We start from the raw sequence: 26,733 nt of genomic DNA on the forward strand, positions 1-26,733 counted from the left end.
AATGGGTACACTGTTTAATCATAAACTGTTGAGTTCAATATTGAGTCTAGAGGGCTGTAAACTATCTAATTGAATGACGGGATGCTGTTCCTCAAGCTTTTTTGAGTTTCATTTGAAGAGTGTAGGAGTCTGAGGTCAGAGTAGAAGTGAGGCAGAGAAATAAAATGCCAGCTGTCTAGAAGCTCTGGCTCACATTTATAATTGAATAAAAATGCTATGTAAGCAGATCATCCAATTTTATTTCATCTTTCTGATGTGAGCAGTGAACAGAGTATAGTAAATTGAAATGAATGTTGTTAGTTTGTTGTTTCACCTGAATGATGTTTACAGTCTGGGAACAGGTGAGGAAAAACAGCCGCTTTCCATTTCATACACTTGCACTAGAAGGTCCCATCAGAATAGGCAGGGTAAAAAACTGAAATAAAAACTGCAGGTGCTGGAAATAGATAACAGAAACAAATGTTTGGAAAAATGCAGCACTTCTTGCAGCATCTGTGGAGAGAAAGCAGAGTTAGTGTTTTGAGTTAGTGACCCTCCTTCAGTTCTGAAAAACGATCACTGGACCTGAAACGTTAATTCTGATTTCTCTCCACAGTTGCTGCCAGACCCTCTGAGAATGGGAGGTGTATTTGGGGATGGCTGAGGAAAGGGCCAAGGTGTCAAGAAGGGATTTGTCCCCTTTGCAATTATGGTGTCATGCAAGTGGCTACAAAAGTGATAGAGGATGAACTTTTGAATGTTACTGGGATAGAAGTTGAGGGTAAGGGAAGCACTTTCTGACAGGGAATTAAAGGAGAGAACAGAACTGTGAGAAACCAGACAGACTTGGTTGAACACCTCTCATCTGGGGTTGGGAAGAGATTTCAGCTGAGGGTAAAGGAAATGTGAGTGTGGAAGTCCACTTGTTTGAACAGATGTGACAGGAATGGAAAATCTGGAGGAATAGAACAGAGTCCTTACCGAAACCATGGTGAAAGAAGTGTAGTCAAGGTACTTGCTTGGAGACAGTAATTGACGAGGATATTGGTTAATAGTGTGCCCAGAATTAAAAACAAACAGGGTGAAGTAGGGGAGAGTTGAGGATGGATCATGTCAAGGCAAGAAATGATTGATAGTTTGAAGCAAAGTTGAAATTTTCAAATTTTGGGATGACAGGAGAATATGGCCCAAAGAAAAATGATATCAGAGGTGCTTTTCAGTCATAGAGTCATAGACATGTATAACACAGAAACAGATCCTTCGGTTCAACTCGTCCATGCCGACATGTTATACCAACCCAATCTGGTCCCACTTCCAGCACCCGGCCCGAATCCCTCCAAACCCTTCCTATTCATATACCCATCTAGATACCTTTTAAATGATGCAATTGTACCAACCTCCACCATTTCGTCTGGCAGCTCATTCCATACAAGTCCCACCCTCTATATGAACACGTTGCCCCATAGGTCTCTATTATATCTTACCCCTCAACCTAAACCTATGCCCTCTAGTTCTGGACTTCCCCACCCCGGGGAAAAGACTTTGCCTATTTATTCTATCCAAATCCCCCATGATTTTATAAACCTCTATAAGGTCACCCCTCAGCCTCCGCTCCAGGGAAAACAGCTCGGGCCTATTTAACCTCGCCCTATAGCTCAAACCCTCCAAACCTGGAAACATTCTTGTAAATCTTTTCTGAACCCTTTCAAGTTTCACAACATCTTTCCAATCGGAAGGAGACCAAAATTGCACACAATATTCCAATATGGCCTATCCAATGTCCGCTACAGCTGCAACATGACCTCCCAACTCCTGTACTCAATACTCTGACCAATAAAGGAAAGCATACCAAACACCTTCCTCACTATCCTATCTACCTGTGATTCCACTTTCAAGGAGCAATGAACCTGCACTCCAAGGTCTCTTTGTTCAGCAACACTCCCTAGGACCTTACCATTAAGCGTAGAAGTCCTGCTAAGATTTGCTTTCCAAAAATGCAGCACCTCACATTTATCTAAATTAAACTCCATCTGCCACTTCTCAGCCCATTGGCCCAAGTGATCAAGATCCTATTGTCATCTGAGGTAACCCTCTTTGCTGTCCACTACACCTCCAATTTTGGTGTCATCAGCAAACTTACTAACTGTATCTCTTATGCTCACATTCGCATCATTTATATAAATGATGAAAAGTAGTGACCCAACACCGATCCTTGTGGCACTCCACTGGTCACAGGCTTCCAGTCTGAAAAACAACCCTCCACCGCCACCCTCTGCCTTCTACCTTTGTGCCAGTCGTAAGGTACCTTTGAGTCAATGTAAGGAAGAGGCTAGTTTGCCACAAACAAATACGGTGTCAGTTTTGTCAGTAGGTTTAATGACAGTGTTAGGATTGAACCTGTTGATGTTGCACTGATAACTACTGTTGAGAAGATCTAGAAAGAATAAGGTGAAGTCACTGTAGTCCTATTGGATGATAGGGCTGACTGATAGTGGTTTAAGGGTTCCCATGCTTCAGGCAAGGGGAGAGATTGAGAAGGAAAGTACTTCACGGTAACCTCAGTTAGTGTGGGAATTGAACTCATGTTGTTGTCATCACTCTGCACTGGAAAGCAGCTGTCCAAGCAACTGAGCTAACTACCCCCCTGGAGAGTGTAAAGGCAAGGTGACCATTGTAGAAGAAGAGCTTAATGCCATACCAAACTTGAAAGTGGAAAGAGAAAAATCTGAGAGGATGTTGGTATCAATGAGTTATTATTGTTTGTGATCCTTGACAACTGAATGGAAGCATTAAGTGTTTTGTTGAATGGTAATTGGCTTAATGGATAGAATGGAACTGTGAACCAGGACATCTTAGATATATAGTGAGTCAGTGCTGCTGAAGAATGGGGCCAACTGTGTGCATGTAGTAAAAGAGTATGGATTTCATAATGCTGTGAAAGCAGTAGTTTGGGGAATTGTGAATATCTTGGTGTCTACAATCATACATGGACCTGAAACATAATAGGTGAAACTTCAGTTGGAATCCAGGTGGAGAAAGCCTGAGACAAAGTCAGTTACTAAGGGTCCGGGAAACTACCGCCTCTGAAGGGGAATGAAGAATAAAGGGATGTAATCTTAAAACTGTTGAGGACCGGTGTTTACAATCTGCACATTTTTCCCCAATGAACAATTGGAGGATGGAATCCTCTGCTTTGAAGATTATGGAACAACTTAGATTGAAACCAGTTGATTTTTATTAGGTAAGGAATATCGAGTTAAGAGGAATAAATGGAATCATGTACAAATCAACCATAATCTAATTGAATGATACGACACACTGGAGGGTTGAATAACTTGCTCCTTGTCTGCCCAGTACTGACAAAGTGCTTTGAAGAAAGATAGTTACAATTCCCACCAGCCAGAAAGAGAACAATTTTTGCCTGCCAATGAAATATATGTGAGAATTTATTATCTTAATAAACATTCTATATAACAATTATAGATACTGCCTAAAACTTCCTCATCCGGAAATCTGTTAAAGTTTGCAGTATCTGATTTTCTATCAAGCTGTAGACTGGTAATCAGTTAGGAAAGAAAAGTAACCCAGTTCAGCAAATATGTTGATGTGGTACTATGAAAGTACTAAAAAGAAGCTGAGAGATGGTTTAATTTAGAAGTCTTTCCTGGGCATTTGTCCAGGTTGATATTTGGCATATATGTATTTTTTTTTGTTTGAAAGGAAAAGATTGCAGGGCTATGAGGAAGGAGCAGGGGAGTGGGACTAGCCTAACCACCCTTTTAAAGAGTCAGGCATGCTGGATGAATTGGGCTCCTTCTCTCCTGTGTGATTTTACATATGTCATTGTGAAACTTGTAAGGTCAGTATTTTATGTTATTTGAAAGTAAACCTTGAGCAAAACACTCTTTTTGGTGTCAAAGGTTGGCAAGCAATACTGCTTTTGGGTTTCAGATGCTATAATGTGCCTGTTGGAATACTAATACATGTTTTTGTTCAAATATGTGCTTTTGTAACTCATGTCTGTAGTCTAGCTCTATCAGAAAGTCATGCAGGATACAGCTAGCAGTTTGAGATTTGTAAACACCGGCTGATCTGCTTCACTGTTTGTCATGCATGCCAAGTATTCTTGATGTGTGATTCAAACACATACACGGTTCTGGTGGACATTGCCATACATAATTCATCCCATGCTTAGGATCAATATAAGAAAGTAAAAAGGACCATTAGTGTGTAAATGCTGCAAACTTTATGAATATCTTCAGAGGTCAAGTACCATTCTCACGAAACAAATAGCAGAGCGATGTAAATCAGTAATGTGTGGCAATTTAGATTTGTTACGAGTTGATTTTGCTTTAGTTGGGATGTCAGTGTTTCTCAAAACTAGCAATTTTAACCTGAGAGTTATCACATCTCAGGTGAGGGGGTGGAGAAGGAGAGTCTTTCATGGTAACTTCAGCTGGTGCAGGAATTTCACCCGCACTATCAGCTGCTTCACAAACTGTCTGTCCAGACAACTGACTTAACTGACCATCCAAATAGGCAAAATACTAAGGTGATTTTGTATTTTGCTCAATCCTTTAAGAGGTGATATTCTTGCTTTAATGTGTAGATGGGGAAGTTTTGACCACCTATTGTATAAAATAGAATAACAGTAATCCATTCTGACAGACGTACCTAATATGTTTTGAATTGAACTTGAGTTCCTGTGTCAAGATTAGAGTGGTGCTGGGAAAGCACAGCAGGTCAGGCAGCATCCGAGGAGCAGGAAAATCGAAGTTTCAGGAAGAGCTTTTGCCCGAAACGTCAATTTTCCTGCTCCTCGGATGCTGTTGACCTGCTGTGCTTTTCCAGCACCACTCTAATCTTGACTCTGATCTCCAGCATCTGCAGTCCTCACTTTTGCCTAATCTTGAGTTCCTGTGGTTGAAAAATGCATCATTGTCACAGATGCGTTCATGATTAACTGTTTAGTTTTGTTTTTCTAAATTGGTGTTCGTCCAGGAAGTGTTTCTAAAATTCAGGAAAATTAACAGCAGATATCATCAAAAGAACATTCATGTTACTGCTACAGATAGCAAATAAAGATATTCTTGCCTAGTAATATTTTTGAATGCAGCTAGTAAACCCATCTTGAGAGAATTCAGTAAGCGAACATTGTGGTAAGTAGGATCAGAGTGGCAGTGAGGCTCCGTTGTCCTAGATTCATTCTAGATTGATTATTCTATTACTTTAAGTTAAACACAATGTTCTAAGAACTAGGGAGAAATATTTTATTAATTGTTTTTAGAAATTGGAATATGAAGTAGTCCGTGCTCAATGAATTTCACAGCAAATTTATGTGCAATGAAATATTAATCTTCAGAATACTGTGGCTGTAACAAGACCTGTGAAAAGATACTTTAATGGCGAAATCACATGCGCAGCTTGTCCTTATTAAAGTTTCTTTTAGAACCAACTGTTTTTGCAAGAAATCTGAAGCAACTGAATATACTTAAAGATTTATGCACACTTCACATTCACAAAGATGCTGTTCACAATGCAAACATGCTCCTTCCATGATTAGCCACATCACATGGCAAGTGTAAGCACCAAAGAGTTGTCAAAGAAAATCACATTAAAAAATTTTGAGTTTTAGGATAACAAAGGCAGATGTTTGACAATGTTTCAGTATATTAGTGACAACACAGGACATTGCTCATAGGCAGAATTCCCAGAAGGAAAGGCAACTGTTGCTTAACAGCCTGAGACAAAGGGGAGGGTTTCAAAGTCTGGACAGGGGACAGGGGATGGTGCAGGGGAAAAGGGAATGGTGGGGCTATCTTTTCAGAGTAAAGAGCTTCCCTTGGTGCACCAAGATTTTAAACTCCACCTTCTTCCCAATCCCTTAAAATTGTTTTCAAAATAAAATAAGTTGCCCACTCCCACCCACCTATACACATAGTTAATTGAGCTTTTAACAGGCTCACTTGAGCATTCATATTTTTATTTGCATATTGATGGTGGGGTGACAATTTTGTTACACACCCACCTCCTGTATTATGGGGATCAACTTGGGGCTAGATGGAAGGGCCCTGGACTGGGGATCAACCATGCTTTATTGGCAACCATGACCATCACCCCCAACCTCAAAACACAGTCAGCAATGGCACATCAAATCCAGCCCATGGGAAGTCGATTAAAATACTGTTTCAAAAGGGTAGGCATATTGCAGCATGTCAGAAATGAAAGGGGCTGAATTCAACCTGACCCAACTTTGAAGAGAAAGGTCAGATTAAATACAAACATATACATTAGGAGCAAAATTATGTGATTAGGCTTGCTGTGCCATTCAATAAGGTTATGGCTGATCTATATGTGTTCTGAATTATACATTCTCACGTTTCCACGATTGCCTTCAGTTGCCTTGCCAAACAAGAATTAATCTTTGCATACCTCAAAAACACTTTGTGACCTACCTCTACTGCCTCCTGATGTAATGAATTCCATAGTTGCACAAACATTGACAGGAAAAAAAATTGCTTGTCTCTGCCCTAAAAGGGTGACCTCTCATTCTATAACAGTTTCCCTTTGGGCTCACCCACAAGAATAAACATCTTTTCCATGCCCTTCTTGCCATTAACTCAACCCTCACTTTTCTAATTCCAGTGAAAACAAAACCCGCCTGTCCATCTTTGCCTCATAAGATAACCCATTTGTTGGTGCTATTAATTTAATGAACCCCCTCTGAATAATCTCCAAAGAATTTATGTGCTTGCGTAAATAAGGAGAGCAAAATTGCGCACATTATTCAACATCACGAGGGCCCAGTATAAATGAATCATAACATCTTACTTTTATGTTCAATTTTTGTAATAAAGGATAGCATTTTATCAGCCTTCTCAACCATTTGCTGCATCTGCATGCTTTTTTTGTGATTGATGCACTAGATCGCATGCCTCTGAACCTCAGAATTCTGCAGTTGTTTCAATAATTTTCTACTTTTAATGCTTCCTGCCAAAGTGAACAGCTTCACATATTCCCACATTAGATTTGCTAGGTTTACTCACTTTTCCTGTCTATGTCTGTCTGCATCCTCATTATGTATCTTCACAACATGCATGATTACCTGTATTTGTCTTTGATCTGCTCATCTAAGTCATTCATATAAATTATAAAAAGATTTGGAGGGCCCAGCACAGATCTCTGAAGGATCATCACATCCTGCTAATTTGAAGAAGATTCATTTATGTGTACTCTCTGTTTCCTATTAGCCGTCAATCTTCTGTACATGTGGCCTCTAAACCATGTGTTTCTACTTATCGCAAAAGTCTTTTATGTGGAACCTTGTCAAATCCCTTATGGAAATCCACGTGAAGTACATCAATGGACTCCTTCAAAAAATTCCAATAAGTTGAATTCTAATCTGATTCTGCTAGTTGCATTCTCTCAACAACTCGACCCTGCCAGGAAATCCCAGAATGCACCAGCACCCCTGGTGGTTGTGTCATATTTAAAGTGTCATTGTGCAGCGAAAGAGCATTGTTTGTCCAAAGTTGCCCTGCCCAGTTGCTAATACTTTCCCAGACATGATGCAGAAGGCACACTGCCTTGTGGAAAGGACCTAGAGGTCTTGGTGGATAAGGTGGTGCAGGGACACAATACCCACTATCCCGAAAATGGGCCATGAAGGCCAGAACACCAAACCATGCCAGCCTGATTGGAAGTTGACATCCATGTCAGTGCAATCTCAGCCATCTGGAGGAATGGCCAGTACTGTAGTAAAAAGGGTAATGACCTTGTCCACTCTGCCACTGTAAGTGCCACCATCTTCTCTCTGCTACCTCACCCTTAATCTATCTCTGCCACTATACCCTCCTCCCACCAAGGCTCATGATCTTCCCCTCTTACAATTGCCTCTGATATCTTCTTTCACTGACTGTCATCCATCCAACTCCCAATACCACTAATCCTGCATACTCTCTGCATTGCCTGAAGCTCAGGGCATCTCTCCTTCTGCAGTGGGAGAAAAGCAGCCCACAAAGGGTAGAAAAAGTCAATACAAGTGGTGTGTTTGCCTTTTGGCTCCTCACCCCTTATGAAGAGAAGATCTTGACTCTGACCAGATTGAGCAGGGCCTGGACTGCTATCAGCTGCTCTTGACTTACAGTGTTCAGACTGACTGAATGAAGGCTATTCCCCTTGACTTGACTGAGACCTGCGGACATCAAAGACAAGTTTCCTGGCTTTGTGTCTGCACCAACTAACAAGATAGAACAACAGTACTGTGACTCTGTTATCTCTGAGAGGGCAAAGTTCAAATTGACAAGGCCTGGCAATGCAACATTGGCATGCTGTGAGCAGCCAGATAGACTCTGAGTGAGTGAGTGCTGTCTCAGTGAGCAAAGGGCCTGGAGAAGCAGTCTGATTCAGTGCATGAGCTGTGTGTCTGTGTCCCAGACTGTCCTTGCAACATCACAGTAAGGGTTGCTGGTGCCCCCCAAAATGCAGCAGTAAAGTGCAGAAGTGTAAGTGGATCACCATGAGGGATCTGAAGCACTGGCACATGTTGATAGCCAATGTCTGTGGATGTGGGATGCATGTGCCCGGTGGCATGGAGCATGTCCTAAGGCATTGGTGCTTGGTTTCCAACATGGAGAGCACTCAGAGCAAGCAGAGTGCTGAATACACCAGCTTTGGTTTCTGTGTTGAGTTTGCCTAAAGTCGAACTTGTTTGGTGAGTTTGGTTGACTGGGAGGCTGGATGTTAGTGAGGTGATTTGTGGTCGTTAGTAAGCCATTTACCAGTTGATTGACATCTCACCACTGCCTAGTGAGAATCTTAACCACGCTGCTGGTGAAAAGCATTAAAGATGGGGTGAGATAATCTCATTGTCGAGGTAGGCCTCATCACACTTATCGCCCAATTCTCTCAGACATCTTGCCATCGCCTATGTTGCTAGATGTTGTTATGTGCATCAGTAACATTCTGGGGAGGATCACAAGTCCCAGTTAGTCCTATTTGCCCAGCAACTGTGATGCTTTTATATTTTCTGTCAGATTTGCAATGAATGTACCAGGCTTTCCTGGTGATTGGAAGGTGCTGTTTCCACTTCCACACTGATTTTCATTTTGTTGAGATTTGTAGTATATGTGAACTAATCCTGGATGAACCTTTGTCATGCTGTTTCAAATTGAGATTGTAGTCAGGCTAGTGTTTGGAAGAACTTTGGCATAGATTATAGTCCATCCAGTCAATAATGAACAACTTGCATTCCAATTCAACCGGGTTATTTTATTTTAATAAGTCTTCATTCCAACTTTTGTGTTCCCGTGAATCTTTTTTACACAGCTTTGACTTTAGTGGTGATGAAATTATGGTCTGTTTCTGAAGTGATATCTGTGATTTTGAATTTTGAGTGGCATGACGTTCCATTAATCTTTGTAACTTGCTTCTGTTTCAGCTGATCACACAGAAAATCAGAGCATGTACTCAGTTGCTGGAGAGTAAGTTGTTTGTTGTAGTGCTTGAGTATCTCCTCGCCATTGGAAACTTCCTGAACACACATGCTGGCAAAAAAGAGGCAAAAGGATTTTGTCTTTCCTCTCTGACAAAGGTAAGTTGAGATCTAATTCTACCATCAGCTAACTTTGGGAAACTGACCACTGGTATGAAATGCAATATTTGTTGATTCATTGTTAGTGCATTTGTCTGCTAAATTGATCGAATACTGAATTATTATTCAAATGTACATGAAAAAAAATCCGAATGTGTTTGGTACACCTGATGACGGTATGTTTTATTTAAAAAACTAGAAGAACTCAGCATCCATGGAGATAAACAAGCCAGTCAATAATCTCTCATCACTGATTCTGATCAGATTCTCCCATGCTCTTGTTTGTCTCTAAAGCGAACATTTGCATTGTGATTATGTTACTGACCTTGTAATCCAGATGATCCATGGAAAAAAGCCCAGATATCAACATAGCAGCTAGAAATTAAATCCAGTTTTACAAAGGCACTTCATATTTAATATTTCTTAGAGAATGTATATTTTGAAGGATTATGGAAAATGAATTTTTCAAGTTTTGTGGAAATACCTAGAATGATTTCATTAAAATAGGTAATTGAAATGTCACATTATAGTTATTTTTTAGTCAGGTTTCCTGTAAGACAATAAAATATAGGAACGATGTTGGCCATTCAGCCCTTTGAGTCTGCTTGTCATTTAAATAGGATCATGACTGATCTGATACTCTTCAAATCTAATTTCCTGCTATTTCCCTATAACCTTCCATTTCTTTTATGATTAAAAATCTGACAGTCTCAGCCTTGAATCTATTTAATGCCCCAGCCTCAACACCCTGTTGCAGTACAGAATTCCACAAATTCACTACCCTCAGAGAAGATGTTCTTCAACAACACTGTCCAAAATAGTCAGCCCTTGCTCTGAGATTTTGTCCTCCACTGTACTAAATGTCTCATCAGTTAGCCTGTGAATGCCTCTGAAGAATTTTATATGTTTAAGTCAAGTTGCCTTTCAGTCTTTTAGCGCCAACCTACTCAACCTCTCCTCATAAGAAAAACCCATCCACACCTGGGATGAACCCAGTGAACGTTCTCTGGACTGCCTGCAATGTCAATGTATCCTTAGATGAGGGGACTAAATCTGTTCACAGTGTGCCAGCTATGGTCTGACTAGTTCCTCGTACAATTTAAGCAAGATTTCCCTACTTTTATACTCCTTTCCCTTTGAAGTGAAAGTCAGCATTACATTTGCCTTCCCCCATTACTCTTTGAACTTGGATGATAGGTTTTTGTAATTTAATCATGAGGAACCCCAAGTACCTCTGTGCTGCAGCTTTCTGCAGTCTTAATATTCAACCCCTCTGTTCTTTTCTGCCAGAGCGTAAAATCTGACATTTTCTCATGTTCTATCTGCCAAGATTTTGCTCACCCATTTGTTATATCTGTCCGTAGACTGCGACTTTCTCACGACTTACCTTCCCTCTTACTTTTGTGTTGACTGCATACTTGAGGGTTATAAATTCACTTTCCTCATCCAAGTCATTAACAGATATTGTCAAGAAGTTGTGGCTCCAGTATTGATCCCTGTGACCCTCCATTGGTTACGCCCACAAGCTATAAGAATGGCAGGATCACTTCTCGAACTCACCAATAAATCTGCACGCAATTCTGAGATTGTGACTGCAATCAGAAGATAATCTAAAACTTTATGAATTTTGCACTGGATCACTGCAACTGGTGCTACATAACTTTCAAAGAAATCTGATATTGTAATTTGTGTTTTAACAGAGTGCTCAACTTTAACTCATTCAAAAACCATTCACTAATAAATATCATTAAAATAGATAGATATTAGGGAGGGGAGCTGTACATGCATATTAACATATATGATCCAGCTTCCACATATCCTGACCCAAAGAACAGTATACTGCTCTGCTAAGGTAATTTGGGTCTCATACTATTACTTAATGGCTAATTGTCTTTGAGTGTGTGCTGGTGATCGAATTTGATGAGCCATTGCATTTATGCTATATAGATAGAGGGGGTTCCAGAATTTTGAGCCAGTGACAATGAAGAAACATTGGTATAATTCCAAATGAGAATGGTGTGGTTTGGATTGGAACTTGCAGGTGGTAGTATTTCCTTGTATATATTGTCCTTGTCCCCCTAGTTGATAGAGTTCCTGGATTTGGAAGATGCTGTCTAAAGAGCGTACATTGTTGCAGTGCAAGTTGTAGATGGTATTCGCTCCAGTTATTGTGTGTCAGTTGTGAAGAAGTGAATGCTTAAGGTGTTGAATGGCAATCAAGCAAGCTGCTTTGTCTTTAATAGTGTCTTGAGTTTCTCATGTTATTGAAACTGCATTCATCCAATCAAGTTGAGAGAACTCTTGGCTTGTGCCTTGTAAAGGTAAACTTGGATAGGTTTTGAGGAGTTAGGACTGGAGTTACATGTTCCAAGATTCTTAGCCTCTGACATGCTCTTGTAGCCGTAATATTTATTTAGCTAGTCCAGTTCAGTTTCTAACCAAGGGTGCACCCCCCACCCCCCCCCCCCAAAACCCCACCAAAGGGAAATGGAGCTCTTGTAATCACATTGAATGTCAAGAGATTATAGTTGGAGACTCTCTTGTTGGAGATGATGTGGAGCAGGTGTTGGACTGGGGTGGACAAAGTTAAAAATCACACAACACCAGGTTATAATCCAGCAGGTTTATTCAGAAGCACTAGCTTTTGGAGCATTACTCCTCCATCAGGTAGCTATTGGACTATAACCTAGTGTTGTGTGATTTTGGAGACGATCATTGGCACGTGAGTAGGATGTGGCAGGACTGCAGAGCTCAGGTCTGATTCATTGCTTATCGCTTTGTTGCATGCTACTTTGTTGCATTCAGTATCTCCAGTGTAAAGGTGGCAATTTGTCTCCACAAGGACTGTTTAATGGTCACTCCTACCGATATTGTAATGGACAGATGCATATGCTGCTTGTGAGGACCAGCTCAAGCCCGTTCTTCCCTCTTTGTGGTCCCTTACACATGCCACATATACAATCCAGCAGCTATGTCCTTTCAGCCTCATCCAATTTAGTCAGTCATGGAGTTATCAAACCACTCTTGGTGATGGACAATGAAATTGTCCACAAAAAGTTTGTCTGGACCTCCACCACCCTCATTGCATTCTCCAAATTGGTGTTCAACATGCAGAAGAATTGAATAGGTTATAACCAGCAGGAGATTTCCTTGTCCACATATGATCTGATGACATGTGAATTCATGGGTCTGGAGTTGGGTGTTGAAGATTCCAAGGTCAGTTCCCTCCCACTATATACCACTGGCCCATCACTTCTGCATATTGTTTATAAAGTATGATTCTGTGAGAATGATTTCTTGATTGACCAGTCTGTGGGCCAGATCCCCTAATTTTGGTATAAGTCCCCAAATGTTACTGAGGAGGTGTTTGTACTTTCAACAGGTTCATGTGTGCCATTGTTGTTTCTGGTGCTTTGATCTGTTAATGGTTGTAGTCTATTCATTCAGTTTAATTCCATTCATTGCCATGTTTTCTGGTAGCTATAACTCTATCATATGCTAAATCCTTTAAGATAAGCACAGTGTCTCAGTGGTTAGCATTGCTGCCTCACAGCAAAAGGGATCCAGGCTCGATTCCACCCACTGTGTGGAGTTTGCATGTTCTCCCCATGTCTGCATGAGTTTCCCCTGGGTTCTCCAGTTTCCTCCAACAATCTAAAGATGAGAGGTTAGGCAGATTGGCCAGGCTAAATTGCCCATAGTGACCGGGATGTGCAGGCTAGGTGGCGTAGCCATGGGAAATGCAGGAATAGGACAGTGGGCTCTGTCTGGATGGGATGCTTTTTGGAGGGTCACTGTGGATTCAATGGGTTGAATAGCCTGCTTCCACATTGTAGGGATTGTAAGAGTCAAGCATTTTGCCATTGATATGGAGTCACCAAATTGCAGATTTTTTTTTCCCTTCCCTAACAGGGAACCAGATTCTTTTTACAACAGCTAACTAACTTTTAATTCCCAGTTTATTATTTCAATTCAGATTTTTTTCACCTGTGTGGTCAGATGTGGGCCTGTGTTCCCCAAACCATGAGCTTGGGTCTGTTGTCCAGTGACAATACTACTATCCCACGACCTTGTCCAGTTTATGACTGGCTGGTTAGACTGACTTATTAGAACAAACTAAGAATAATTGAATGTGAGTACAAACCATTCTCTAAATAAAATCAAATTCATGTTTTGTAATAGCATTTATGTTTTTAATGTCCAAGAACTATCGATGCAAGATGAGGCTGATAAATAATGTATCCTGTAAACCAATAGTTTCCTCTGGACAGGATTACGAATGGCCAAATATTTAAATCCACTTAAAACATTCGTAGCAGGTAGTGTACCAAATAGATTTAATTATGAACTTAATTAAAATGTCACAATTTGTAAATTATAGATACCTTATTTGACTGTAAGAATTGTTCTGCTACTGTAAATAATAAATTAATAAATGGATTTATGAAAATTTTCACAAGTCGATTTTTAAAAATAAAATCACAAATACATTTGAAAATAATGAGTTTATAATTTTCTTGTAAATACAATAACGGAAATATTCATGAATATTTATATTATGACAGTGTACATAGTGAACAGAACAAATGCTCTCCTTATTATTGTGTTTTCTTTTTGGTGAGCATTCATAGTAGATTTGTCTCATTTTAATGGTACTTCACAATTTTATTAAATTCAAACTATAATTAATTTTACAAATGTGATGATGTATTTTCATCTGGAATGGTCTGAGGGAGTTAGAAATAGCCTCAATATGTTAGTGTTGACGCAAGTATTAGCAATGAATTAGGCCATTCAACCCTTTCAGCCTGCCCCTGGCACTCAGGCTGATCATCTACTTAAACCACACTTTGCTGCACTATCACTATATCTCATGATTCACTGGTGAGAGTATTCACTGACATCTTTAACCACTCCTTGCTGCAATTTGAACTCCCCACCTGCTTCAAGAATACCTCCATCAATCTGGTACCAAGGGAAACACATGCAATGTGTCTCAAAAACTACTGCACGGTGGCTCTGACCACTATAATTATGAAGTGCTTCGAGGGGTTAGTCATGGCTCACATCAACTCTAGCCTTCCAGCCTGCCTCAATCCCTTGCAATTTGCCTAAACAGGTCCACACAAAGCACTATTCCTGAGCACTACACTCATCACTGAACATCTGGATAATAAGGATATCAACGTCAGGCTTCTATGTATCATCTACAGCTCCGCTTCAACACTATAATCCCAACCAAATAAATCTCCAAACTCCCAGACCCAGATTTCAGCTCCCTTCTCTGCAACTGGATCCTCAGCTTCCTGACTCACACATTGCAATTAGAGAAGACAGTCAACAGGACCTTCTCCACAATAATCCTCAACACCAGTGGTCTGCAAGGATGTCCTCAGCCCCCTAATGTACTCCTTGTATACTCTCAATTGTGTGGCCAAATTTCATCTGAACACCATCGACAAGTTCGCTGATGACACCACCATTGTGGGCTGGATATCAAACAATGACGAGTTAGAATGTAGGAAGGAGATAGAATGCCTGGTGTTAAGGTGCACAGATAGCAATCTCTCCCTCAATGTTAGCAACACTAAAGAGCTGATCATAGGCTCAACAAGAAAGTAGGAGGACATGCCCCTATGTAAATCAATGGAGTTGAGACAGAGAGGGTCAAGAGCGTCAAGGTCCTAGGAGCAATAACCAACAATCTGTTCTGATTCTCCCATGTAGCTGTAACAGTCAAAAAGACACAACAATGCCTTTTCTTCCTCCGAAAACTTAGGAAATTTGGCATGTCCATAAGGACTGTCACTAACCTTTACAGATGCACCATAGAAAGCATTCTGTTTGGGTGCATAATGGCCTGGTCTGGCAACCGCTCTGCGGTTGAAGAGACTACAGAAAGTTGTGAACACATTCCAGACCATCACATAAGCCAGTTTCCCATCCATGGACTCCATCTCCACTCCTCGTTGCCATGGAAAGGCAGCCACCATCATCAAAGATCCATCCCATCCTGGTAATACTCTCTTCTCGCCTCTTCAGTTAGGCCAAAGTCTAAACGCATGTACCAACAGATTCGAGAACAGCCTCTTCTCTGCCATTGTTAGACTGCTGAATGGACATCTCTAATTCCAAATCTAATGGTGATCTTACTTTAGTGTACCTCCTGTGCAGCCATAACCTTGTATTCCTTGCTCTGTCGAAACACAATGATCTGCAGGTCCTTGTATGTTATGATCTGCCTGTACTGAGGTACATGTAACAACAATAAATCAAGTCAAATCAAAACTCCAAAAATGTATTAGTCTTTGCATTTATTGTACTCAATAATTAAGTATATACAGTTCTCTGTTGTAAAGCATTGTAATCATGTCTTATCCATGAGACAATAAATTTCTCTTCATCTTAACCCTAAATGGCTGACCTTATTATAAGATTATGACGCTTAGTTCTAGTCCTACCTGTCAGCCAGGTAAGACATCTTTCTGTGATGTATCCTCTGAAGTCTCTTAGGAAGTTTTAATTTTACTGGGCTCATGTGTTATTCTTCTAAACTTGAAGATGAATAGGCTTAGTGTGCTTGATCTATCTTCATCAAATACCCAAACATTCCAGAAATCAGTTGAGAGAAGTCTTGGTATATTCTTCTGGGCAAGCACACCTTCCTTAATAAGAAGACTAAAACTATATGTGGTGCTCCAAGTGTGATTTCTCCAATACCCAACAGAATTGAAAAAAACCTTCTTTACTCTTAAACTCCAATCCCTTTGTACTTAGAATTTACTTGTCTAATTGCTGTGGTAGCATATTAACTTTCTGCGATCTGTGTACATGGACACCCAGGCCCAGTATCTCATCATTCAAAAAATATTCTATTTTTTCATTTTTTCATCTTTTGCTCTGTAATATTTTTCCTCATTTACTTAACCAGACTATATCTCTTTGTGTCCTTCCAATAGTTTAACTTCCTGACTAAACCTTGCATATATCATCAACATTATTGTCATCATGAAAATCATTTATGTAGATTTCAAATAATTAAGGTCCAAGTACTGATCTTTGTGACACCTGTCCTTTATAGGTGGTCCAGTTACGAGGGAAGGACAGAAAGTTCACCTTACTTCATGCTCTTGTGGAGCAGATTATTTCGCAAGACCCAGTCTTGGCAAAGTTTCCCCAAGAGCTTACAGAATTTGAAGACGTACCTGGAGGTAAGTGGAAACAATTGAATCTTGCACACCTTTTAAAAAGGTTACCCTATCTGCATAATGGCGGCATCCTCCATAATGACCTGTTTCTCTTCCTCCTTAGATTCCATTAAAGGTTTGATTGCTGAGGTCGATGGTAGGTAATATTTTCCAACTATGAAGCGATTTTATAAGATTCTATCACCATGGGGTAAAGTAATACACTGATAGTTGGTTTTCTAAGTATCTTAGGGGAGGATTTCCTATGTGCATTATTTTTAGTAAATTTATCAACGTGTTAGACCATAAGACCCATAAGACATAGGAGTGGAGGTAAGGCCATTCGGCCCATTGAGTCCACTCCGCCATTCAATCATGGCTGCTGGGCACTTCAACTCCACTTACCCGCATTCTCCCCATAGCCCTTAATTCCCCGAGACAACAAGAATCTATCAATTTCTGCCTTGAAGACATTTAGCGTCCCGGCCTCCACTGCACTCTGCGGCAATGAATTCCACAGGCCCACCACTCTCTGGCTGAAAAAATGTCTCCGCATTTCTGTTCTGAATTGACCCCCTCTAATTCTAAGGCTGTGTCCACGGGTCCTAGTCTGCTCACCTAACGGAAACAATTTCCTAGCATCCACCCTTTCCAAGCCATGTATTATCTTGTACGTCTCTATTAAGTCTCCCCTTAATCTTCTAAACTCCAATGAATACAATCCCAGGATCCTCAGCCGTTCCTCATATGTTAGACCTACCATTCCAGGGATCATCCGTGTGAATCTCTGCTGGACACGTTCCAGTGCCAGTATGTCCTTCCTGAGGTGTGGGGACCAAAACTGGACACAGTACTCCAAATGGAGCCTAACCAGAGCTTTATAAAGTCTCAGTAGCACAATGGTGCTTTTATATTCCAACCCTCTTGGGATAAGTGACAACATTGCATTCACTTTCTTAATCACAGACTCAACCCGCATGTTGACCTTTAGAGAATCCTCAACTAGCACTCCCAGATCCCTTTGTACTTTGGCTTTACGAATTTTCTCACCGTTTAGAAGGTAGTCTGTGCTTTTATTCTTTTTGCCAAAGTGCAAGACCTCGCATTTGTTAACGTTGAATTCCATCAGCCATTTTCTGGACCACTCTCCCAAACTGTTGAGATCCTTCTGCAGCCTCCCCACTTCCTCAGTACTACCTGCCTGTCCACCTAACTTCGTATCATCTGCAAACTTTGCTAGAATGCCCCCAGTCCCTTCATCCAGATCATTAATATAAAATGCGAACAGCTGTGGCCCCAACACCGAACCCTACGGGACACCACTCGACACCGGCTGCCATTCTGAAAAAGAACCTTTTATCCCAACTCTCTGCCTTCTGTCAGACAGCCAATCCTCAATCCATCCCAGTAGCTCACCTCGAACACCATGGGCCCTCACCTTGCTCAGCAGCCTCCCATGTGGCACCTTATCAAAGGCCTTTTGGAAGTCTAGATAGACCGCATCCACTGGGTTTCCCTGGTCTAACATACTTGTCACCTCTTCAAAGAATACCAACAGGTTTGTCAGGCATGACCTCCCCTTAGTAAATCCATGTTGACTTGTTCTAATCAGACTCTGCTCTTCTAAGAATTTAGAAACCTCATCCTTAATGAAGGATTCTAGAATTTTACCAACAACCGAGGTTCGGCTAATTGGCCTATAATTTTCCATCTTTTGTCTTGATCCTTTCTTGAAGAATGGGGTTACAACCGCGTTCTTCCAATCATCCGGGACTTTCCGTGACTCTAGTGACTCTTGAAAGATCTCAACCAATGCCTCCGCTATTTCCTCAGCCACCTCTCTCAGAACTCTGGGATGTATCCCATCGGGGCCAGGAGATTTATCAATTTTAAGACTCTTTAGCTTTTCTAGCACTATGTCTTTTGTAATGACAACCATACTCAACTCAGCCTTCTGACTCCCTTTAATTTTTGGGATATTACTCCTGTCTTCCACTGTGAAAACTGACGCAAAGTACTTGTTAAGTTCTCCTGCTATTTCCTTATCTCCCATCACTAGGCTTCCAGCATCAGTTTGAAGTGGCCCAATGTCTACTTTTGTCTGTCGTTTGTTTCTTATGTATTGAAAGAAACTTTTACTATTATTTCTAATATTACTGGCTAGCCTACTTCATATTTGATCCTTTCCTTTCTTATTACTCTCTTTGTTATCCTCCGTTTGTTTTTGTAGCCTTCCCAATCTTCTGATTTCCCACTGCTCTTGGCCACTTTATAGGATCTCTCTTTTTCTTTAATACATTTCCTGTCTTCCTTTGTCAGCCATGGCTGTCTAATCCCTCTCTGGATAATCTTTCTTTTCTTGGGGATGAACCTCTGTACAGTGTCCTTAATTATACCCACAAACTCCTGCCATTTTTGCTCTACTGTCTTCCCCGCAAGCCTCTGCTTCCAGGCTATTTTTGTCAGTTCCTCTCTCATGCCCTCATAATTACCTTTATTTAACTGTAACACCATTACATCCGATTTTGCCTTCTCTCTTTCAAACTCCAGACTGAACTCCACCATATTATGATCGCTGCTTCCTAAGGGTTCCCTTACTTTAAGATCTTTTATAAAGTCTGGTTCATTGCAAAGCACTAGGTCCAGAATAGCCTAGTCCCTTGTGGGCTCCATGACAAGCTGTTCCAAAAAGCCATCCTGTAAGCATTCCATGAATTCCCTTTCTTTGGATCCACTGGCAACATTATTTACCCAGTCCGCCTGCATATTGAAGTCTCCCATGATCATTGTGACCTTGCCTTTCTGACATGCCTTCTCTATTTCCCAGTACATGTTGCGTCCCTGGTCCTGACCACTGTTTGGAGGTCTGTACACAACTCCAATTATGGTTTTTTTGCCTTTGTGGTTCTTCAATTCCACCCACACAGACTCCACATCATCCGACGCTATGTCATTCAGTGCCATAGATTTAATTTTGTTCTTAACCAAGAAGGCAACCCCACCCCCTCTGACAACCTCCCTGTCTTTTTGATAAGTTGAAAATCCTTGGAGGTTTAACTGCCTGTCCTGACCCCCCTGTAACCAAGTCTCTGTGATGCCTACCACATCATAATCATTCACGAAGATCTGTGCCATTAGTTCATCTGCTTTGTTACAAATGCTATGAGCATTCAGGTAAAGCGCCTTAATGCTAACTTTGATAAAGTGTTGATAAAGAACATTTTCACTATCAGTTCAAAATGGAAGAATACTTATTTGTTGCATTGGTTCCTAGTTTTTCATTAACTTTCTAATTATATTCCAAGCACAGATCTCCACATAGGGCGGATATGATCAGTTTGCTATTTTCATTTTGGTTCTCTGCATGAATGTGGAAATGATTTTTAGTAGGGCCTCTTCCTGCATTGCTTAGATAGTTCGCATTATCTTTGGTGATTTGAAAAGATTGATGGTGCCTGTTGGCATCAATATTTTTATGTTATGCTACCACTTATTAAGAATCAGGAGTGGCCTTAGAGGAAATGTGGTCTAAGAAAAAGAAATAAGAGCATCAAATGAAAAACAAGTTAAAAATAACCAACGGCAAAAAGCGCAGATTGGGTTGAATATCCTTCTGACACATTTACAGTTTTAATCAAACTGCTCTTTCTCAGTGTTAAAATGTATCGAGTGTTAAATGTCCAAGCATATTATAGTGATGTGTAGCATGGGATTAATTCCATTCTGCCATCTTTCTCACAATCATTTTCTGCTTTTAAATTCCTCTGGCGATATAAATATTGAAACCTATTTATTTAAATGTCATGTTCATATTTTTATTGTAATTTATGTTGCATATGAACCTTTCAACCATCTTCTTGTTAAAAGCCCAACCACTTTAGATACAAATATTTTATGGATATCACAAACAGCTTCAGGATTGCTAAATGCCTCCCTGTTGGTAATGCTGAACATGCAGACATTATTGCTCTCTGCTGCACTACTACTAAGCAATAATGAGCACTGCATTACTATTTTCCCATTTGTTCCATGTGAACTTTACAGAGTTGTGCAAGTTTTGACCAAACTAAATCCAGGAGGTTTTCATTCCAACTACCAAACTGAATTCACTTCCAAATGAAATCCAGACATTCCTAAGATAAAATTGCAAATGATTTTTTTTTCCATATGCTTGTTAAAAAAGAAGATACGTTAACCCTTAATTTTTTTTCAACAATAGGACATCAATTTTATTGATCTAGTGAAATTTCCAAGGATCTGAATTGAATGAGCGTTTCAGCAAGACAAAGGAATTACTTAATGGTTATAAAATTAAGTTGGAGCTGAATTAACTGAGATATGCAAAATTTGTTCTTTGTGATATCATTTTCAGTGTGTTGGATCCATCTTTTGCTGCTCTGCACATTTGGTTGATGGTGTACTGCATAAATCTGTTCACATTTCACCTCTTATAGATGAGGTGCAATGCATGCAGTAGGTCACGCATCCAAATATAATTTCACTTACACTAATTCTGTATTTACTTGAATGCTCTCACTGATCAGAAAGCACTTCTGAAGCTTAGTTTATGGGCATCCTTAATTTAGTGGTACCATCTCATTCTCTGCACAGGAGCTAAAGATGGGAACTGGTGTGAGGCAAATGCAATATAAATATAAGACCTGTCAAATGGTGAAATTTTCATTACTGTTGATGGTTGTTTAAATGCTGCTTTATCACAGTCTAAATGAGAATAGTTGAGATTGTATATCTTTTCTGACTGCAACAGTACTGAAGAATGAGTTGGTAAAAATTCGTCTGCACACAAAAATGTTCAAATCCAAGAACACGATGAGCCCAGATGCACAGTTCTACAAAGGGCTAAAGGTAGTTTGGATTTTATGAATATGTCTGATTTAAAATGTCTGCACAGTAACTTTACCATGAATGCATGTTTTAGCAGGGATCTTCTAATAAAATTTATTCCATGATTTATGCATTAATGCAGCAATTCATGCTAGATGTCACGGTTAATCAAAAGATATTGTATTGAAGAACATACACTGAAAATACTATTTTTTATGAGATTCTTTTATTAAATTGGCTCTTAGCATTCAATATTTGTATCAATATTAAATTCACTATGCCAATAATTTAAGGGTGTTCTCCCGAATGTCCTGGCCAGTATTTATCTTTCAATCAACAAAAGTAAAATAAAGTATCTGATCACTGTCACATTGCTACTCAAGGGTGCTTGCTACCTGTAATTTAGTTGCTGTGTTTTCTATAAGTGAATACTGACCACACTTCAAAATAGTATTCAATTGAATGTTGAATGCTTTGCAGTGCCCTGAGGTTGTGAAATGTGCTGTATTAAAAGATGCCTTTCTTATTTCTTTAATTGTGTCTTAGATTAGAGAATGTTGTACCAAGCACACTCATTTCTTCAAGCCTTCAGAAGGCCATTATTTCTATTCTTAAATTTTCAGTATGTCATGTTTGTGGTAATAAAAACAAATACTTGAGGCATGGTGTTTCAGTGAGAATTGGCTCAACCGTCCAAAGTTCCTCCGGATGTCCCTCATCCCGAAGATCCTTTATGAATTCAGTCATTCCCTTAGCCTACGTTAAGTTGTTTGAAACAGAGCTCTTTGAGAGTAACCATTGTACCAGTTGCTTATCAATTTGTTACTTCCTCGAAATTCTTGCATAAGGTCTCCCCTCCTCTCATTCCTCATTTCAAAGGAGGTGCACAAATTATGTTCATAAAATACAAATGGCCATTTCTTCTCTCTTTTGCCCTTGTTATCTAAGACATTGAACTGTTCACCTTCAGCATTTTAAAAGCCTCATTTAATACATATAAACAAATTTCCAGAGGATGTAGCACTCCATTCCAGAACTCAATAATGAAACTGAAACAATGTCTCCCCTTAAAAGCCATACATGGTTCTGTCTACTTTAGAACCCTTCCAAATTTCCAAATGAAAATAATGATCTCCCCTCATCACAGTAAGATAAACCAAGCAGGATGATATTTGACTTGACTGGAATTAAAAGTCTTATTTGGCCACAAAAAGCAACTTTTCTCCAGGTTAATGACGTCTTGTGCCAGCAAAATGTTTTGAAATTAAATATCTTTTCTTATTTTGTTTCTAGGACATAATTCAAAAATACGAAGCTAAATTGTCAGACTTGACCAAACAATGTGATGAAATGAAGAGGCTCTACAATTCCATCTTGGTAATATTAATTGTGACACTTCCAATTGAAAATTGTGCCGTTACCTTTCAATGTCAAAAATTACCATTGATTTGCTTCTGTCACTGTTTCTGATAGGTTAAGTTTGGGGAGCCACAGAATCGAGATTCACAGGAGATGTTTGGATGGATCTCGTCCTTCATTAAGGATTTTAGGAGAGTTGCCACAGAACAAAGAAACAGCTCAAAACTAATGTGAAACCCTGTAAACATGAAACCTTCTGGGCTTTTCCTATTTCACAATTGAGAAAGAAATGTACTTCAGATTTTCTCTAGATTAATGTCTTAAATTCTCTGTTTTGTACATCAGAGCTCCTTGCACTGCAGATGTAATCAATACTTGTGTACCAAAGATTAGCACATGCTAGTCTGCAAACTGAACATATTCATATTCCTTTCAGATATTAATTTTCACTCCATTTAATTTAGCTCTCTCAATGCCTTACACCTTCTCCAAGAACAAACGGTTAACCTACTCTCAAGTTTTCCTTCGGTGCTAGTCATAATAGTTCTCGGGAGGAAACAGTCTGAACTGACCCACTTACCCAGTCGATGGGATGGAGTTACAAGTTCAGAAAGGTCATTTTGAGGTAAACTGCTCACAGTGCAGGCAGAGCATCATGGTTGCCTCTCTTTAATCTTTATGTCCAGCTGACCCTGGAAAGAAGAAGCACATAGTATCCGTTAGCACGCTTGAGGCTTTCCAAGACCAATGGGCACTACAATGGTTGTGTCTATCATCTAAATCCACAATGTTATTTTAGATTAAATCTATCACCTTTAAAATTTACCTTTTTGTTACAATGTCCCATTAAGGGCTAATTCCTATGAGAATAAATTAATTTGATTTTCAAGTTCATTCATTTTGAGAAAGGTGTAAAAATCACTGTTTGGCTGTTTTGGCACAGTGGTAGTGTCCCTGCCTCTGGCCCAGAAGGCCCAGATTTAAATCCTACCTGCTTCAGAGGTTTCCTAGAACATGTCTGATCAGGTTGGTTAAGAATATCTATAAAGGTCGCTGACAGAAAAGTTACGTTTCATCAGGATGTGCTTGTAATATTTCATTCTGAATAAATATATCACAAGTAAAGACTGGCTTTGGATCGTCCTTGAACCAACCAACCATTGAGAACGTAATAAGAAGGACCATGGGAAATGGTAATGATGAAGGTGTCCCATGACAAACCGCTCCTTCCTGCCCCAGCCCTTTTTTGGTGAGTATGCACCTATACTGAACCTCAACAGTTGGACAGGAGGAGATACCTGGTTAGCATCCTTGCATGTTGCAATAAGACTGCACCTGACCAGTACATATTGCAAAACGTGGTATGCAACATTATGTTGCATATGGCTGTCCATGAGTTAGAACATTCTTTCAATGGATGGACTCACATATAATATTGGATTATTCCTATCTCTTCCCAAGATTTCATATCAATATTTGGCTCCTATCTTCTGGCCCTACACTCCAGAAAGGTCAATGTGTGTCTGTCCTCTATTTTCTGAGGAAAGCTGCCATCTCATCTATTATTACCAGCTTGCACAGAACTTTGATTCTGTTTTTGCAAATAATGATATGCACTGGTATAGAGAGAATAAACAAGGACAAATGGCCAGTCCCTTCACTTGGGAATAATTAAAAATTATTTGTAGCCTTTCTCAAAAAGATGCTATCTCGTTGTTGGAACTTACCTGCCCAACTGGCAATTCAAAGAGCTTCTTCCTCCATGACTAGGATTATGTCTGGATGCACTACACCATCACCAATGTGGCTTTTCGCTCAAACATTGCATGCTCTGTTACTATGTAAGGTTAAGAGCAGGAGAGATAAGCTTGCGTTATTCTCCTTCACTGCAACTGATGGCTCACTCACATGCAATATCCATGGTTTTTCCATAAATACTTGTGGTGTGATGATTGCCTCGGGGCTCAGCATTGTAGCTGGACACAAATCTTCACATATCCTGATCACTGTCCATCTCCAGACTGCTTTGCTTTTGAGTGTGCTGCTAACTCCAGAACTGGAAACTCATCATCTGGTTGTCAAATTGCACTCTTTTTATCAGAACTCAGGCAGTGAACATTCCCTGCACTGCATACACTGTCCAATCTCATTCACCTCTACCCATGTCTGGTTTGTCTAGCTGGCTGATTGACCTTTTTTTGCTGTCTGGAGACACCCAGAGTAGATGGGGTCACTGGTGATTGAACCAAAAAGCAAACAAAGTGCCAGGAAAATTCAACTGTTGGTGCCAATGGGGCAGAAAATGGTAGGGACTGCAAAGACTACAAAGGGGAGCAAGAGCCTTCTAATGGGTGATGATCAGCAAATGGTGGGTGAGGGACTGCAAAGTTTAAAAAAACGCGTTTCTTAATTATAGCTCACACATTGTCTTCTCAGTTTTCCTTTGTTCTTAATGCCGTTTGTTGACTCATAAGACATATTTTTAATTATATTGAAAACATAGTAGAAAGTGCACAAATACATTTCAGGACAAAACAAAATTTGAGGGAAAACTGAACAGATTCCTGTAAAGCATATCACACTAATTATTAAACTACATTATGTGGCTAATAATTGAGGTTAATAATAGCTTTTCAGTGAATAAGACAAATTCCAAGAATTCATTATTGTTTCATAGAAGTCTGTCAATTGCAAGGAAAGTTACGTTGAATCTACAAAGTTTTGTCAATCAGAAGATTTGTCAGTGAACCCCATAGGTGTGTAAATTAGTTCAGATTACAAGGATTGAATTAACATTTAAGGTATGTATCTAACTCAAACAATTTCTTAAAAACTTTTTAGGTGTTCTATGACAGAATTGAAGTAGGGTTCAATTCATTCACTCCTTAAAGCAATGTTTAATGATAAAATCTTCCATATGTAAATTGCTATAAATGGAACTGTTGTGATTTATTGAAGCATGAAGATTTATTAGATGGAAATACAAGAGTTCTGACATTTCTAAGCAGTATACCTGCAATGATTACGTTATCTAACTAAGGGAATGAGAGAAACATAATGTAAGTGAAAATCCCACAATATATAGAGTGATTTATCTCATGCAAATTAAGGTTCTGTGTGTTGTGTGTGTAAAACAAGGAAATGAGAAGCCAGATGATAAGTGCATGTCATGTTGACAGGTACTTCAGTAGAAGTGAAAGCTGCATGTACCTTTCACAGTATTTACTTCACTGCTAGAGCATCTTTCTCTTTTACATTTTAATTTGGGTTAAGAGCACACTTTAACAACATAAGAATCAGAGTGGACCACTCAACGCTGGGAGCCAGTTTTGCTATTTTATTAAATCAAGGCTAATTAGTACATCTACTAAATTTAAGCTTGTTTTCTTTATCCCTTGTAACTTTCACCGACAAAATTAAATCTTAAAATTTCAATCAACCTAATTCTGATTGTTAATGTGGGAAAATTATGAATGATGCATTACTTAATATATATTTAATTTGAATAAAAATTATTAACAATTTAAAAAGAAACCTTATTCAAAATAGATATTTTAGAGAAGAAATCACAAAGATAAGATCCAAACGTTAAGTCAACTTCTGATTGCAGTAACAGATTAACTACAGTAGTCCTCAGATTTTCCCAACTAATCAAATAGCTGTGTAGATTGGTTGCAGATATTTCTCATAACAACAATACCACTCATCACTTTAAACTTGAATTAATCTCATAATCGTGAGTTGATATGAAAGGAATCCTAAGACTCATTG

At 39.6% G+C, this 26,733-nt stretch overlaps 1 protein-coding gene across 1 annotated transcript in view; it reads left to right on the plus strand.

Annotated features, from left to right (window-relative positions):
• The window catches only part of LOC140463192 (uncharacterized), a 127,890-nt gene extending 103,816 nt beyond the window's left edge, over nucleotides 1-24,074 (plus strand). The window contains exons 12-17 of the mRNA XM_072556983.1: nucleotides 9,419-9,571; nucleotides 16,653-16,782; nucleotides 16,883-16,915; nucleotides 21,527-21,624; nucleotides 22,897-22,980; nucleotides 23,077-24,074. Coding sequence (XP_072413084.1) covers nucleotides 9,419-9,571; nucleotides 16,653-16,782; nucleotides 16,883-16,915; nucleotides 21,527-21,624; nucleotides 22,897-22,980; nucleotides 23,077-23,196 — 618 coding nt within the window. The 3' untranslated portion in view covers nucleotides 23,197-24,074. The remainder of the gene's footprint in view (nucleotides 1-9,418; nucleotides 9,572-16,652; nucleotides 16,783-16,882; nucleotides 16,916-21,526; nucleotides 21,625-22,896; nucleotides 22,981-23,076) is intronic.
• The last annotated feature ends 2,659 nt before the right edge of the window (nucleotides 24,075-26,733 follow it).

This window comes from Chiloscyllium punctatum, chromosome 37 (genome assembly GCF_047496795.1).
Source record: "Chiloscyllium punctatum isolate Juve2018m chromosome 37, sChiPun1.3, whole genome shotgun sequence".
Classification (NCBI taxonomy): Eukaryota; Metazoa; Chordata; class Chondrichthyes; order Orectolobiformes; family Hemiscylliidae; genus Chiloscyllium; species Chiloscyllium punctatum.